The following is an 18,316-nucleotide window of genomic DNA, read 5'->3' on the forward strand; positions in this document are numbered from 1 at the left end:
AAATTGAAGCTGAAACATTCTTATTTTTGATAGATTTGATAAACATTATTGTTTGATTATAAATGTTTTGAGAAAAGAAGCTTTGAAGAGAGTTCCAAAAATTGAATTTTCCTCGATTTCTTAAACAGCAGCAAGAACTTTAAAAATTCGCAACTCCTTTAATTTTAACAGATAGGAAGCGATATATACCTTAAATTAAAGCTTAAACATTCTAGTTTGTAATAAAATTGGTGAATAGTACACTTTGATGATAAAAGTTTTGAGAAAAGAAGCTTTGAAGAGAGTTCCAAAAATTGAATTTTCCTCGATTACTTAAGCAGCAGCAAGAACTTTAAAAATTCTCAACTCCTTTAATTTTAGGAGATAGAAAGCGATATATGCCTTAAATTAAAGCTTAAACATTCTAGTTTATGATAAAATTGGTGAATAGCACACTTTGATGATAAAAGTTTTGAGAAAAAATGCTTTAAAGAAAGTTCCGAAAACTAAGTTTTGCCCGATTTTTTAAAAACAACAGGAGCTTTAAAAAGTCACATCTTCATTATTTCTGAAGTGCAGAAGATGATTTATATTTTAAATTGAAGCTGAAACATTCTTGTTTTTGATAGATTTGACAAACATTATTGTTTGATTATAAAAGTTTTGAGAAAAGAAGCTTTGAAGAGAGTTCCAAAAATTGAATTTTCCTCGATTACTTAAGCAGCAGCAAGAACTTTAAAAATTCGCAACTCCTTTAATATTAAGAGATAGGAAGCGATGCATGCCTTAAATTAAAGCTTAAACATTCTAGTTTATGATAAAATTGGGGAATAGTACACTTTGATGATAAAAGTTTTGAGAAAAGAAGCTTTGAAGAGAGTTCCAAAAATTGAATTTTCCTCGATTACTTAAGCAGCAGCAAGAACTTTAAAAATTCGCAACTCCTTTAATTTTAGGAGATAGAAAGCGATATATGCCTTAAATTAAAGCTTAAACATTCTAGTTTATGATAAAATTGGTGAATAGCACACTTTGATGATAAAAGTTTTGAGAAAAAATGCTTTAAAGAAAGTTCCGAAAACTAAGTTTTGCCCGATTTTTTAAAAACAACAGGAGCTTTAAAAAGTCACATCTTCATTATTTCTGAAGTGCAGAAGATGATTTATATTTTAAATTGAAGCTGAAACATTCTTGTTTTTGATAGATTTGACAAACATTATTGTTTGATTATAAAAGTTTTGAGAAAAGAAGCTTTGAAGAGAGTTCCAAAAATTGAATTTTCCTCGATTACTTAAGCAGCAGCAAGAACTTTAAAAATTCGCAACTCCTTTAATTTTAAGAGATAGGAACCGATGTATACCTTAAATTAAAGCTTAAACATTTTAGTTTATGATAAAGTTGGTGAATAGTACACTTTGATGATAAAAATTTTGAGAAAAAATGCTTTAAAGAATGTGCCGGAAATTAAGTTTTGCCCGATTTTTTAAAAACAACAAGAACTTTAAAAAGTCACATCTTCATTATTTCTAGAGTGCAAGAGATGATTTATATCTTAAATTGAAGCTGAAACTTTCTTGTTTTTGATAGATTTGACAAACATTATTGTTTGATTATAAAAGTTTTGAGAAAAGAAGCTTTGATGAGAGTTCCAAAAATTAAATTTTTCTCGATTTCTTAAACAGCAGCAAGAACTTTAAAAATTCGTAATTCGTTTAATTTTAGGAGATAGGAAGCGATGTATGTCTTAAATTGAAGCTAACAGTTTCTAGTTTCAGTAACAATTACGTCCTTTAACTATTCATATTTGGCCAGTATTACATACAACCAATATGACGTTATGGTATATGAGAGGGGACATTAAGAGATAATAATTTTAATGGTTTCCAGAAACATTATTTAGTGGATTAGTAGTATGTTGAGGGTTGGTCACGGATCATTTCAAAAAATATCGGTCAAAATTGAGATATTAAAGGAAAAAGACGAGGTTGTAAAGAGATTTTGAGCGGCTTATGCTTCTGACCTGATTTTAATTTTAGTTTTTCTGTTTCCATTTTTTTTTTGTACTTATTTTAAAGAATTTTTAATTTCCTATAAAAAAACAAAAATATTTAACAATTTTTTTACATTTTTAGATTAACTTTGCTTTGGTTAACCTTAACTCAAGTGTATAGCTCGTGCGAAATTGAATTTCTACCGGTTTACTATCCCAACGAAGAGGAGAAAAGGGACCCTAAGTTGTACGCGAACAACGTCCGAGCAGTTATGGCGAAGTAAGAAGTTGACGAAGACTTTTTTTTTATCCTTATCTATGTTGTCCACTTTCATGTCGCCGGACGCGGCAATTTGTCATTAACAAGAAAGTTTGTTATAAAAAAAGTGGGACAACAAAGTAGGATTTAAAAAAAGATTAAAGAATGTTTTAATTTGGAAGTGAAAGGATTTTTTTTTAGAGCTTTAGGTATTCCGGTGTTAGATTACACCTATGATGATTGTAAATTAATAACGCGTGCCAAAGAAATGAACCTTCCCAATGCGAATTGTTTGCTTGAGGTTCAAAAAATTCGACATAAACTTGGGTAAGGAATTTTTGTATTTCTTTATTTATGTATAATTAAATTTTTTGTTACAGATTGGATGAAAACTCTACAGAAATAAAACTTGTTGATTCAAAAATGCATTGCAAAGATTGTTCGAAAGTAACTGTATCAGAATTCGCTCATTATTTAGATATTTCTTCAAATGACCCAGCTTTACAACAATTATTTAAAATTTATGATAAAAATTCAACAGGAGTAATAGACTTTAGAGAATATCTTTTAGGTGTTTTAGGTTTACCATATAGTAAAAGCCCCATGGATGCTATATCCATAGCTTTTAAAGTAAATATATAAATAAAACTTTTAATTTAATGTTATATTAATTATTTTTTGTTTTTAAAGATTTATGATCGATCCGGATTGGGTCGATTACACATAGAAGACTTTAGTAAAGTGTTATCGCACACTTTAGCGATGGACTTTGCGGATTCATTAGAAATATTTCGAAGAATAGACGTTCACGGTTTGGAATATGTGACATTCGACGATTTTAAATCGTTTATGTCTCATAATAAGTTGGATTACGCGTATCTTTTTAACTTTGAAAAGGAGGAAGAGAAAGTTAAGGTTAGAAATGGAGAGATTTGTCCGAATGATTACAAGAAAACTCAATAAGTTAAAGAAAAAAAATAAATAACCAGGATTATCTGCATTTGTTCTTCTTTTTTTGAGTACCTCATTTGTATATTTATTAAATTTAAGTACCTGTATGTATTTATTTATAATTATTAATTATTATTAATTAGTATAGTTCGTTTTTTGATAAGAATGATGTACTTATGTTGAGTTTAAAGAAAATTAAAACTACAAAAGTTGTAAAAGTGAGTTTGTATTTGTATTTTACACATGTAGGTAACAAAATATAAAAAAATCATCAGTGAATTAATTAATTAATTAAAGTTCGTTATAACTTAGATTTAACTTGTTTTTCTTTGGCCAATTCTTTCACCATTTTCTTCACTTCACTTCTTATTACTTTCCCAGTTAAATTTCTTGGTATTTCCTCAACGAAAGTAACTCCTCCTCTTAAATATTTATTAGGAGATACAAATTCTAAAAAATAAATAATGTATTATTAATAAATTAAAACATTATAATAATAATTGCGTATTTAGAAAATTATCCATGAAAATTTTATCAAAACTTCAAATATTGTTTTCTCAAAAACTAAAAGTTATTTTTCAAAACGGGTTGGTTCATTGGAAAGAAGACACTTTTATTAACACTTTGGGAAATTTTCATACTTATATTCCAAGAAATGGATTTTATACGAATTTTTAAAACTTAATCGGCGAAAATTGCAAAATTCGAAAAAATTGTAGATCATTTCAAAAATTTTTTTCTCGAGAACTGAAAGTGATTTTTCAAAACGGCTTTTTGCATTAAAAAGGGGATACTTTAATTAATAATTGGTGATATTTCCACAAGGATCCTTCAAGAAATTAATTTTATAGCGAATTTTAAAAATTATCGATGAAAATTGCATCATAGAAAATTTTATCAAAACTTTAAATATTGTTTTCTCAAAAACTAAAAGTTATTTTTCAAAACGGGTTAGTTCACTGGAAAGAGAACACTTTTATGAACACTTTGGGAAATTTTCATACTCATATTCCAAGAAATGGACTTTATATGAATTTTTAAAACTTAATCGGCGAAAATTGCAAAATTCGAAAAAATTGTAGATCATTTCAAAAATTTTTTTTTCAGGAACTAAAATGATGATTTTAAAAACGGTTTGTTACATTAAAAAGAGGATACTTTAATTAATAATTGGTGATATTTCCACAAGGATCCTTCAAGAAATTAATTTTATAGCGAATTTTGAAAATTATCGAAGAAATTACAACATCGAAAATTTTATCAAAACTTCAAATATTGTTTTCTCAAAAACTAAAAGTTATTTTTCAAAACGGGTCAGTTCATTGGAAAGAGGACACTTTTATGAACACTTTGCGAAATTTTCATACTCATATTCCAAAAACTCGATTTTATACGAATTTTTAAAACTTAATTGGCGAAAATTGCAAAAGTCGAAAAAATTGTAGATCATTTCAAAAATTTTTTTCTCAGGAACTAATAGTGATTTTTCAAAACGGCTTGTTGCATTAAAAAGAAGACACTTTAATTAATAATTGGTGATATTTTCACAAGGATCCTTCAAGAAATTAATTTTATAGCGAATTTTGAAAATTATCGATGAAAATTGCAGCATCGAAAATTCTATCAAAATTTCAAATATTTTTTTCTCAAAAACTAAAAGTTATTTTTCAAAACGTGTAGGTTCATTGGAAAGAGGGCACTTTTATTAACACTTTGGGAAATTTTCATACTCATATTCCAAAAACTGGATTTTATACGAATTTTTAAAACTTAATCGGCGAAAATTGCAAAATTCGAAAAAATTGTAGATCATTTCAAAAATTTTTTTTTCAGGAACTAAAATGATGATTTTAAAAACGGTTTGTTGCATTAAAAAGAGGATACTTTAATTAATAATTGGTGATATTTCCACAAGGATCCTTCAAGAAATTAATTTTATAGCGAATTTTGGAAATTATCGATGAAAATTGCAACATCGAAAGTTTTATCAAAACTTCAAATATTGTTTTCTCAAAAACTAAAAGTTATTTTTCAAAACGAGTTGGTTCATTGGAAAGAGGACACTTTTATTAACACTTTGGGAAATTTTCATACTCATATTCCAAAAACTGGATTTTATACGAATTTTTAAAACTTAATCGGCGAAAATTGTAAAATTCGAAAAAATTGTCGATCATTTCAAAAATTTTTTCTTAAGAACTGAAAGTGGTTTTTCAAAACGGCTATTTGCATTAAAAAGAGGATACTTTAATTAATAATTGGTGATATTTCCACAAGGATCCTTCAAGAAACTAATTTTATAGCGAATTTTCAAAATTATCGATGAAAATTGCAACATCGTAAATTTGATCAAAACTTCAAATATTGTTTTCTCAAAAACTAAAAGTTATTTTTCAAAACGAGTTGGTTAATTAGAAAGAGGACACTTTTATTGACACTTTGGGAAATTTTAATACTCATATTCCAAAAAATCGACTTAATACGAATTTTTAAAACTTAATCGGAGAAAATTGCAAAATTGTCGATCATTTCAAAAATTTATTTCTCAAGAACTGAAAGTGATTTTTGCATTAAAAAGAGGATACTTTAATTAATAATTGCTGATATTTCCACAAGGATCCTTCAAGAAATTAATTTTATAGCGAATTTTGAAAATTATTGATAAAAATTGTAACATCGAAAGTTTTATCACAACTTTCAATATTGTTTTCTCAAAAACTAAAAGTTATTTTTCAAAACGAGTTGGTTCATTGGAAAGAGGATACTTTTATTAGCACGTTGAGAAATTTTCATACTAACATTCCAAGAAATGGATTTTATACGAATTTTTAAAACTTAATCGGCGAAAATTGCAAAATTCGAAAAAATTGTCGATCATTTCAAAAATTTATTTCTCAAGAACTAAAAGTGATTTTCCGAAACGGCTTTTTGCATTAAAAAGAGGATACCTTAATTAATAATTGGTGATATTTCCACAAGGATCCTTCAAGAAATTAATTTTATAGCGAATTTTGAAAATTGTCGATAAAAATTGCAACATCGAAAATTCTATCAAAATTTCAAATATTTTTTTCTCAAAAACTAAAAGTTATTTTTCAAAACGTGTAGGTTCATTGGAAAGAGGACACTTTTATTAACACTTTGGGAAATTTTCATACTCATATTCCAAAAACTGGATTTTATACGAATTTTTAAAACTTAATTGGCGAAAATTGCAAAAGTCGAAACAATTGTAGATCATTTCAAAAATTTATTTCTCAAGAACTGAAAGTGATTTTTTAAAACGGCTTTTTGCATTAAAAAGAAGACACTTTAATTAATAATTGGTGACATTTTCACAAGGATCATTCAAGAAATTAATTTTATAGCGAATTTTGAAAATTATCGATGAAAATTGCAACATCGAAAATTTTATCAAAAGTTCAAATATGTTTTCTCAAAAACTAAAAGTTGTTTTTCAAAACGTGTAGGTTTATGGTAAAGAGGACACTTTTATGAACACTTTGCGAAAGTTTTATACTCATATTCCAAAAACTGGATTTTATACAAATTTTTAAAACTTAATCGGCGAAAATTGCAAAATTCGAATAAATTGTCAATCATTTCAAAAATTTATTTCTCAAGAACTAAAAGTGATTTTTCAAAACGGCTTTTTGCATTAAAAAGAGGATACCTTAATTAATAATTGGTGATATTTTCACAAGGATCCTTCAAGAAATTAATTTTATAGCGAATTTTGAAAATTATCGATGAAAATTGCAACATCGAAAATTTTATCAAAAGTTCAATTATTGTTTTCTCAAAAACTAAAAGTTATTTTTCAAAACGTGTAGGTTCATTGGAAAGAGGACACTTTTATTAACACTTTGGGAAAATTTCATACTTATATTCCAAAAAATCGATTTTATACGAATTTTTAAAACTTAATCGGCGAAAATTGCAAAATTTGAAAAAATTGTTGATCATTTCAAAAATTTATTTCTCAAGAACTAAAAGTGATTTTTCAAAACGGCTCTTTGTATTAAAAAGAGGATACTTTAATTAATAATTGGTGATATTTTCACAAGGATTCTTCAAGAAATGAATTTTATAGCGAATTTTGAAAATTATCGATAAAAATTGCAACATCGAAAATTTTATCAAAACTTTAAATATTGTTTTCTCAAAAACTAAAAGTTATTTTTCAAAACGGGTTAGTTCATTGGAAAGAGGACATTTCTATTAACACTTTGGGAAACTTACATACTCATATTCCAACAAATCGATTTTATACGAATTTTTAAAACTTAATCGGTGAAAATTGCAAAATTTGAAAAAATTGTCGAGTATTTCAAAAATTTATTTCTCAAGAACTAAAAATGATTTTTCAAAACGGCTTGTTGCATTAAAAAGAAGACACTTTAATTAATAATTGGTGATAATTCCATAAGGATCCTTCAAGAAATTAATTTTATAGCGAATTTTGAAAATTATCGATGAAAATTACAACATCGAAAATTTTATCAAAACTTCAAATATTGTTTTCTCAAAAACTAAAAGTTATTTTTCAAAACGGGTTAGTTCATTGGAAAGAGGACATTTTTATTAACACTTTGGGAAATTTTCATACTCATATTCCAAAAAATCGATTTTATACGAATTTTTAAAACTTAATCAGAGAAAATTGCAAAATTGATACTTTAATTAATCGAAATTGGTAACAGCGACAGTTTTATTAGTAATAAGAAATTAAATAAAAATTGCTGCATCTCTTGACGAAAAATCAAAATTTTCATTTAATTAGCTCATTTTTATTAATATTTTCAGATTATTACTTACTTTTAACAAAATTAACAATCTCCGCTTCATTTACATCGACATCATCTTGTTTAACAACGAAAGCCATTGGAAGTTCTCCAGCTTCCTCATCTGGAAAACCAACCACAGCTACATCTTTAATTTTAGGGAACGATAAAAGAACTCCTTCAAGCTCTGCGGGCGCTACTTGATACCCTTTATATTTAATTAATTCCTTTAATCGATCAACAATATAAAAATATTCATTTTCATCATAATAACCGATATCTCCCGTTCTCATATACCCATCGGAAGTGAACGTTTCTTTATTAGCAGCGTCGTTTTTATAATAACCCTTCATGATTAAAGGTCCTTTAAAACATAATTCACCCTCTTGATTAGGTCCCAAATTCTTCCCAGTTTCTGGATCTCTAACCACAGCTAACATATCCGGGTCTAAAACACCACAAGATCCCGTTTTTTCGGTAAACGATGGGGTTAATGTTAAAACGACTGTTGTTTCTGTTAATCCGTAACCCTGTCGGATGTGTTTAACGGGAATTCGTTTTTTAACTTCTCTTTCTATAGATTGACTGACGGCTCCAGCTCCAACAAGCATTTCTTGGACATGAGACATATCGTAATTATCAACGAGTGGATGTTTTGCGAAAAAATGTAAAAGTGGGGGCGCCACGTTTAATGAGGCAATTTTATATTTTTCGATGTAATGAAGATAAGTTTCTGGGTCAAATCTTTCCATTATTACAACTTTTAATCCTTTAATTATTGCTATAAATACTGTTATTACACCAAAACCATGGAAGAACGGTAATAAACCGAGTGCTACAGTTGTTGGAATCTCTGCATTTATTGCAGGATCACTAAAATAAATTGTATATATTTATTAATAAGCATTACAATTATATTTGTATATATTATACTTACAAAGCGTGTGTTGCTTTTGTATTCCAATTTCTGTGTGTAAGTTGGACGCCTTTTGGGAGTCCCGTAGTTCCGGAAGAAAATAGAATGATTGCAACTTGGTTGTCGATATCGACATCGTCTGGTTTAAAATTAAAAACGTCCACGGTTCCGGGACAATGAGTGTCTAAAAATTCATCTAACGTTGGGCAACCTTCCTCTGGTTCCGGGCTGTTTATTAAAACGATTTGTTCGATACATGGAAATTTTTCTTTTAGTGCTAAAACTTTATCCAAGAAGTAAACTGAGCAAAATACCACGAATGGTTCAATTAAACCAAGTGCGTGAGATAGTTCCGCTAAAAAATAAAAGGAAAATGTGATTTTGATGTTTACAAGGATTAATATAGATAAGTTTTGTTGATATATTTAGGATTTTATATCATCTCAGGAAATGATAAATATTAATCTATATCTAATTGGTTTTGCTTTTTAGTGTAGTTTTTGCTTTATTTAAAGTAAAATACTTTTTTCTGTTTGTACTTTTATTAAAAATGGATTTATTGTTTTTAATTCTACCGGTTTCGGTTTATTTATAGAACCATCTTCAGGAACCTTCAAATCTCGTCAATTTATTTTAAATGTCTCTTGTGATAATTAGCATCTTGATTTTCTAGTAAACGTTTTTATTGAAATGAATCTGTGTCTTTATTTTTAGGTGTAATGTGTGTTATGCTTAAACTTTCGGACAGGATTCTATTTCTTATTGTTTTAGAATAAAGCTAAAAATTAACTTTTCTTTTAGTGTCTTCCAAGAAATTAAATTTACAGTTTCCTGTAAATTACGGTACTATAATTAAAAATTAAAAAAACATATTTCTGATATTTAAAACAAATATATTTGTTGAACTATTTAATTTATATATGTAATTATATAAAAGTTGAAATAGATTGCATTATTTCACATTTTTTATTAATATTTAATATTATTCTTAAATGACTTAATAAATTATTGATAGATGGCGCCATATGTTTTTTTTTAATTCAAATAAACATAGCAACATTTGTTTGTATTCAAAAATTTTCTGAAGTGTCACTTTAAAAATCCTGTTTTTTAAGATGGATTACGAAAAGTTTAACATGTTAGAATGTTACATATTAGAAAATAAAGTAAATTTTATATAAATTTTTACAGGAAACTGTAAATTTAATTTCGTCGACGACACTAGATGGAAATTTTATAAAAAAAAGTTTATTTTTAGCTTTATTCTAAAACAATAAGAAATAGACCTTTCGAACCCTATATTTTTGTAATTAGAAAAAAATAAAGAATTTAATAAGCGAATAATCAGTGGTTGTTTCCATTTAAAAAAATGAAAATTGTCATGATATCTCAAAATCTAAAACCGAAAAAATTTTTTTGTCTACATCATCAAATTCTCTGTAAAAAAGTGTCCATATAATGTTTTAGTTATAATACTCCACCTAGAATAATAACGAAGATAATTGCACTTGCTGGTTTTACGATATTTTCAATTTTGGCCTCTAGGGGAAAAACAAAAGACGATAGCGCTATGAGGTTTTCGGCATTAGCAGTTTCTCGAAAAACGAGATCATGACATGGAAGCTACTTTTTTTCTAACTCTTATAGTTTCCGAGTTAGCCTATTCGGACATCGATTTGAACCATCCTGTACAGGACAGAACATTTAATTTTATTTTTGAAGCGACAATGATTATACTAAAAGGAAATTTGAAGGAAAAAATTCGGAAGATGTCGAAAATATCCATGGATTTGAGAGAGAGATCTCATCTAATAATCAAGCAGACGATTTACACAATATTTATAAATAGTATAATAATGCCGGTTCTGGATCAGAAGCGGCTCCTTGTAACGTCACGCCCCAATGTTATAAGTTATAAGTATAGGGAAAGTGACCAACTTAAATCTGGGGGGCCAAAAAGTTACTAGATTTAGGTTGGTATTGGAAAAGTACCCAATAAACAAGTACCTACATGTTGAGGTTGGCAACGCTTGCATCGTATAGGGTGTGGCAGTAAGTCTAAGACTTTAAAATAAAGTACACTTAAAGTTAACACAAAAGGAGTTTCATTTATTAAATCATCAGGGTTATGGGCCCAGACTAAGTACGAAAGAAAATAATATAATGCCAAGAGAAACCGTTGTAAAAATGAGGTTAAGGAAAATTTATTGGTTAAAAATGTCATCAAGAGAAAGATATCAAATAAGTTACTTTGCGGGAGAGAATTTTACGACATGGGCTTTTCGTATGAGATCAATTTTACGAGAGGCAGGTGTTTTAATAGAGGACGAAAAGTTTGTAGAGGACAGTAAAAATGAAGCTTTAGAAGCAAAGGCTCAAGCCTTAATAATAAGTAGCGTGGCTGACAGTCATTTAGAATATTTAAAACGATAAAACGGCGTTTGAAATGTTTAAAAAGTTGGAAGAAAATTTTAAGACGAAACATACAAAGAAAAAGAGCTCTTTATCAGACCATTTTGTAACAATGGAAGAAATGTTCTCACAATTAAAAGATTCTAGCGCGGAATTAACTGAAGAAGAAAAGATTAATTATTTGATATTATCGATGCCAAAGAGTTATGAAACGTTGATAACAGCACTAGAAACAATGGAAGATTTAAAATTGGATTTTGTAAAAAATAGATTGTTGGGAGAAGAAGAAAAACGAAAGAAATTACAAAGGAAAGATGTAGAGAAGACAGAAAATGTTTTTTTATATTTTTCATGTGGGAAGCCGGGACATAAAAAATACCCATATAGTGATGGAGTAATCAAGTCGAAAGGTATTGTCGAATCATCTCCTTTCTGTAACAAACCGCATTTTGGGATTCGAAAGCGATTAAAAAAAAATAATAAAACGCAATACAGGCAGAACTTTGTAATTTAATTACGAAGTTGCGTCTTGAGAACCGAGGGTCCAGACTAAATACTACGTAGGCGGTTCTGGCAGGAATGTGCCGAGGTGGCAGTTAGAGTAGATGGAGCAGGGGAGAAATGAAGAAAAAATCGGGGAGTCGGTTACGGGATTGGAACAGAAAAGCATCGGGCGAAACCGGGAAATTAAAGTTTTTGTTGTGTTTTTAAATTCGAGTCGTGCGATTTGAACTTATAGCAATTTAGTTATAAAATTCGTTGAATTGGATTCTCTTTCTTCGATGAATATTTTACTTTAACAAACGGGTAAGCGTTATTAAAATCTTAAACTTCCGATTTCTCATTGAACCTGCTAACCACCTCGGCAAATTTCGTAATGATGTTGTTGAATAGCTTATGTCATGTAATTTTTACTTTTTAAAACCTTTGTCAGTTGTTTTTTTTTATATATAATATAATACGTTCTTGTTCAAAAATAAAGCAAACTTATTCTTTAGCAGTGAAATTTCGTTTTCTTTCAATCTATTTTTATTCTTAATTTCAAATTACTGCCGTTTGCTTTCAAGTGAACGAATGCAGTGTGCCAAACCCTAACTCAGTCATTGCTAGCTATCAAGAAAACGGTAGTGCGTGGACAGTTGGGTACGCGAGCCGCTCCGTGGACCTAGCTAGGAAACCCACTACGGGAAACGAGAAGTTCTCGAGAGCTAGTTTGTGACATTTCTTTGGTTAGGGAAACCGCTACAAATTGGATAAAACTAACGATATACATGTATTAAAACAGCTTCAGATTCTAGTAAGATATTTAACAGTCCTTAACTGCCGATATTAATACTATACATGGGGTTCCACTTGGATAAAGTGTTCGTATTAAACTGACGTACCCTTATTAATATGGAATTGCTAACACGACTATGATTGATCATCATCTAATCCACTTCATAATAAATACTAGGATGCAGAACGAAATACAGCATAAAACGTTGATTGAATGCAGTTTGTGAACGAATAAATATTTCCACAGATATAGACACCAATAAGATACTGAGTATTGATGTAACAGAAACAAGATACTCGATAAGGCTGAACAAAGTAATTCAACAAAATAGTATGATTGTCCTTATTAGGGTATATAGAGAGATTCTTATTAGGGAGAAGAGATAACACTGGAAGAAATGGAGGCAATGTTGAGTAGACTGAAAAGTGGAAGGGCACCAAGAGAGGATGAGATCCAGAATCAGGCATGGTTGGAGGCGACGAAGACGGTGATGAAGAAGCTATGGAAGGTAATAAACGACGTATGGATGGGGGAGATGTTTCCAGACAGGTGGAGCATAGAGATAATATGCCCACTGTATAAAAAGGGGAGTAAAAGGGTGGTGAGCAATTATAGAGGGATCACTCTGTTGGATACAACTTTCAAAATTTATGCAAAGATACTGCTGGGGAGGCGGGATTTAGGAAGGGAAGAGAATATATACATTCTGAAACACCTGGTAGATAAGGAGTTGAACAAGTACAGGGAGACGATGGCCAAGGTTAAAGTGGGAGAAGAGTTAAGTGAAGTATTCTGGACGACAAAGGGATTGACATAGGGGTGCCCACACTATTTGCAATATATACGGCGGACTTGAAAAAGAGACTTGCGAAGGGGCAAATGAGTGGGGTGGTGATAGGAGGAACAAAGGTGCACGTCTTGGCGTATGCGGTCGATTTGGTGGTTGTGGCTAGAGAGGCGGTGGAGATGAAGGAGATGATGAAGCCCTGGAAAGATATTTTAAGGTGAAGAGTGACGAGAAACTGTTAATACTGAAAACCTCAAAGCACTATCGTCTTTTGTTTTTCTCCTAGAGACCAAAATTGAAAATATCGTAAAACCACCAAGTGCAATTATCTTGGTTATTATTATAAGTGGAGTATTATAACTAAGACATTATATGGACACTTTTTTATACATAATTCCATGACGTAGTCAAAAAAAAATTTTCGGTTTTGGATTTTGAGATATCATGACAATTTTCTTCGTTTTTTTAAATGGAAACAACCACTGATTATTCGCTTATTACATTCGTTATTTGTTTCTGATTACAAAAATATAGGGTTTGACAGGTCTATTTCTTATTGTTTTAGAATAAAGCTAAAAATTAATTTTTTTTAGTGTCGTCAAAGAAATTAAATTTACAGTTTCCTGTAAATTATAACTACAAATTAAAAAAACATATTTCTGATATTTCAATCAAATACATTTGTTGAACTATTTAATTTATATCTGTTTTACACAAAGGTTGGAATAAATTGCATTATTTCACATTTTTTATTAATATTTAATATTATTATTAAATGACTTAATAAATTATTGATAGATGGCGCTCATATATATATTTTTTTTAATTCAAATAAACAGCAACATTTTGGTGTAATTATTATTTGTTTCCATCATTCGTATCAAAATAAAATAAAGAGTTGCACTTTTTTAATTGTTCTAAGAACATAAATATAACAAGTATCCATTAAAAAAGTGCAACTCTTTATTTTATTTTGATAGCAACATTTGTTTGTATTCAAAAATTTTCTCAAGTGTCAAATTAAAAATCCTGTTTTTTAAGATGGATTACGAAAATTACGAAAAGTTTAACATGTTAGAATGTTACATATTAGAAAATATAGTAAATTTTATATAAATTTTTAGTAGAATAATTTGTAATTGTAGTATCGTAATTTACAGGAAACTGTAAATTTAATTTCTTTGCCGACACTAAAAAAAAGTTTATTTTTAGCTTTATTCTAAAACAATAAGAAATAGAATCCTGTCCGAAAGTTTAAGCATAACACACATTACACCTAAAAATAAAGACACAGATTCATTTCAATAAAAACGTTTACTAGAAAATCAAGATGCTAATTATCACAAGAGACATTTAAAATAAATTGACGAGATTCGAAGGTTCCTGAAGATGGTTCTATAAATAAACCGAAACCGGTAGAATTTAAAACAATAAATCCATTTTTAATAAAAGTACAAACAGAAAAAAGTATTTTACTTTAAATAAGAGATAGACCTATCTAACCCCAACTGATGGGACAAGTTTGGGGATGGGGAGAAAGAACTTTTGGGAGGGACGTGGCAAAAAGAAAGGTTATGTTTGATGGCTTGGTAAAGAGCATAATGATGTACGGCGCAGAAGTATGGGGATGGAGAGAACAAGGTTTGCTGGAGGATATACAAACACGATATTGGAGATGGGTTGGAGACGTCTTTAAAGACGTGCGGCTAAGCCCGAATTCTTCTAGTTCTAGGTCTAGTGATAGTTCTAGTGACAGTTCTAAGTGCGCTACTTGGCACTAGATAGCCTTAGGTTGTGTATTGCTATTGAACTAAAACTAGAACCAACACTAGACCTAGAACTCGAATCATTCTACGTTGTGTATTGTTATTGAACTAAAACTAGAACTAACACTGTCTAGGTCCAGTGTAAGTAGAAGTATTTGGGCTTAGCCGTACGTCTTTAAAGACGGCTAAACCCGAATGATTCTAGTTCTAGGTCTAATGATAGTTCTAGTGACAGTTCTAAGTGCGCTAGTTGGCACTGGATCTAGAACTAACACTAGACCTAGAACCTGTAGGTCCTTCTAACAATACAGACTTTTTTGGATATTGTTAGTACATGACCACATATGAATATCATCACTTTCTCCTTCTTAATTTGTACAATGTTCATATTGATAAAGTCAAACTTCTAGAACAGCAGCGAGATGACCAACATGGATCGTAAACCATGTACTTGGACCTCATAAATAACAAGCATACTAACTCCACACCACAGTGTACAGAGTGGTTCAAATTCGATGTCCGAATAGGCTAACTCGGAAACTATAAGAGTTAGAAAAAAAGTACATAGCTTACATTATATGGACACTTTTTTACAGAGAATTTCATGACGTAGTCAAAAAAAAATGTTTCGGTTTTAGATTTTGAGATATCATGACAATTTTCGTTTTTTTAAATGGAAACAACCACTGATTATTCGCTTATTAAATTCGTTATTTTTTTCTGATTACAAAAATATGGAGTTAGATAGGTCTATTTCTTATTGTTTTAGAATAAAGCTAAAAATAAACTTTTTTTTAGTGTCGTCAAAGAAATTAAATTTACAGATTCCTGTAAATTATAACTAAAAATTAAAAAAACATATTTCTGATATTTGAAACAAATACATATGTTGAATTATTTAATTTATGTTTGTTTTACACAAAAGTTGGAATAGATTACATTATTTCATATTTTTTTATTAATATTTAATATTATTATTAAATGACTTAATAAATTATTGATAGATGGCGCTCATACATATTTTTTTATTATTTTTTTAATTCAAATAAACATAGAAACATTTGTTTGTATTCAAAAATGTTTTGATGTGTAAAATTAAAAATCCTGTTTTTTAGGATGGATTACAAAAATTACGAAAAGTTTAACATGTTATAATGTTAAAATGTTACATATTAGAAAATAAAGAAAATTTTATATAAATTTTTAGTACAATAATTTTTAGTTATAGTACAGTAATTTCCTGTAAATTTCTAGATATTATGACAATTTTCGTTTTTTTTTAATTGAATCAACTACTGATTATTCGCTTATTAAATTCGTTATTTTTTTCTGAATACAAAAATATGAGTTTTCTTATTGTTTTAGAATAAAGCTAAAAATAAACTTTTTTTTAGTGTCGTCAAAGAAATTAAATTTACAGTTTCCTGTAAATTACGGTACTATAACTAAAAATTATTCTACTGAAAATTTATAGAAAATTTACTTTATTTTCTAATATGTAACATTCTAATATGTTAAACTTTTCGTAATCCATCTTAAAAACAGGATTTTTAATTTGACACTTCAGACAATTTTTGAATACAAACAAATGTTGCTATGTTTATTTGAATTAAAAAAATATATCGCCATCTATCAATAATTTATTAAGTAATTTAATAATAATATTAAATATTAATAAAAAATGTGAAATAATGCAATCTATTCGAACTTTTGTGTAAAACAGATATAAATTAAATAATTCCACAAATGTATTTGATTCAAATATCAGAAATATGTTTATTTTAATTTTTAGTTATAATTTACAGGAAACTGTAAATTTAATTTCTTTGACGACACTAAAAAAAAAGTTTATTTTTAACTTTATTCTAAAACAATAAGAAATAGACCTATCTAACCCTATATTTTTGTAATCAGAAAAAAATAACGAATTTAATAAGCGAATAATCAGTGGTTGTTTCCATTTAAAAAAACCAAAATTGTCGTAATATCTCAAAATCTAAAACCAAAAAAATTTTTTTGACTACATCATCAAATTCTCTGTAAAAAAGTATCCATATAATGTCTTAGTTATAATACTCCACCTATAATAATAACCAAGATAATTGCACCTGCTGGTTTTACGATATTTTCAATTTTGGCCTCTAGGGGAAAAACAAAAGACTATAGCGCTTTGAGGTTTTTGGCATTAGCAGTTTCTCGAAAAACGAGATCGTAACATGTAAGCTACTTTTTTTCTAACTCTTATAGTTTACACCCCAACAACGACTCGAAAACATGAAAGTGACGACACCGAATTAATTGACAAAAAGTGATTTACCATAATTCCACATTCTAGAGTAAAATAGAGTTTTGTATACACAGTTTGCAGACACTCAAAAGAGTGATTTCTTTTGTACACAGTTTTTAATGTCATTTATGTTGTTATAAAATGATTTGATAACAATGTATTAATCATCCCACGTAAGTATCAATTAATTTAAATACAAAAACTTACTTTCAGTATATAAAGGGTTCATAGGAACGACCGGAGAACCAACATAAATACTCCCCATCATCGGAATAAAATAATTAACATTATTTTCACTGATAATAGCAACTAATCTATCTTTTCTAGCCCCGATTTTCTTTAAACAATTAGCCATTCGACACACTTTTTGCGTAAAATCCTTGTAAGTAATCGATTCCTCCGTGTTTTCATTGACCTTGAATGAAAAACTACATTAACGAAATGGAAATTTTTTCCAACACTTTATACTTACAAAAAAATCTCCTTTATTAATATGTTCCAACAAATATTTATGGAAAAATTGCCCATTCGAACATTCGATAGGCGCCACCGCATTCGGCTTTCCATGAACAACAAAATTTTCGTCAACAGTCATTTTCGTTTTTAAAATTTTAAACCGTAACTCGGCACGTGTATTTATACAACGAAATCGTTTTACGAACTGAGTTAGGTCACCACGTCCCCACTTTTTTTTTAGTTGAGTGCTAAGTTTTAATTCGACCTTGCATTAAATTAGATTTGATAAGAATATAAATTTTTTTTAAACGGTTTAATTGATGTTAAGTGACAGGTGTATAAAAAAAAAACAAATTTGAAAGCTCAACGTTCAAAACGATTTTAAATAAAAATAACTTTGCAGGCGTAAATATCATTATCGATTTGAATTGGTTTTTATCTTATCTTGCA

General features: G+C 28.9%; 2 protein-coding genes across 3 annotated transcripts in view; one reads left to right on the forward strand and one right to left on the reverse strand.

Moving 5' to 3' along the window:
- The window catches only part of LOC111421199 (lysophosphatidylcholine acyltransferase), a 24,886-nt gene extending 21,394 nt beyond the window's left edge, over positions 1 to 3,492 (forward strand). For both annotated transcript variants that reach the window (XM_071201393.1, XM_071201394.1), the window contains exons 5-8: positions 2,112 to 2,249; positions 2,430 to 2,555; positions 2,609 to 2,858; positions 2,919 to 3,492. In XM_071201393.1, coding sequence (XP_071057494.1) covers positions 2,112 to 2,249; positions 2,430 to 2,555; positions 2,609 to 2,858; positions 2,919 to 3,191 — 787 coding nt within the window. In that variant the 3' untranslated portion in view covers positions 3,192 to 3,492. The remainder of the gene's footprint in view (positions 1 to 2,111; positions 2,250 to 2,429; positions 2,556 to 2,608; positions 2,859 to 2,918) is intronic.
- Positions 3,389 to 18,257, reverse strand: LOC111420290 (luciferin 4-monooxygenase-like). The gene is made up of 5 exons (XM_071201392.1): positions 17,883 to 18,257; positions 17,618 to 17,825; positions 8,901 to 9,234; positions 7,998 to 8,836; positions 3,389 to 3,629 (listed from the first exon to the last, which is right to left on the reverse strand). Exons 1-5 carry the CDS (start codon positions 18,003 to 18,005, stop codon positions 3,481 to 3,483), a joined length of 1,653 nt encoding a protein of 550 aa, XP_071057493.1. The 5' UTR covers positions 18,006 to 18,257; the 3' UTR covers positions 3,389 to 3,480.
- Positions 18,258 to 18,316: the final 59 nt, after the last annotated feature.

The sequence above is a fragment of the Onthophagus taurus genome, chromosome 1 (genome assembly GCF_036711975.1).
Source record: "Onthophagus taurus isolate NC chromosome 1, IU_Otau_3.0, whole genome shotgun sequence".
NCBI lineage: Eukaryota > Metazoa > Arthropoda > Insecta > Coleoptera > Scarabaeidae > Onthophagus > Onthophagus taurus.

Coding starts and splice junctions, on each gene's coding strand:
- LOC111420290 (XM_071201392.1), bottom strand. CDS start 18,005: ATGACTGTTGACGAAAATTTTGTTGTTCATGGAAAGCCGAATGCGGTG. Junction 17,826..17,882: donor TTAATAAAGGAGATTTTTTT/GTAAGTATAAAG, acceptor TTTTCATTCAAG/GTCAATGAAAACACGGAGGA. Junction 9,235..17,617: donor GAACCCTTTATATACTGAAA/GTAAGTTTTTGT, acceptor TTTATTTTTTAG/CGGAACTATCTCACGCACTT.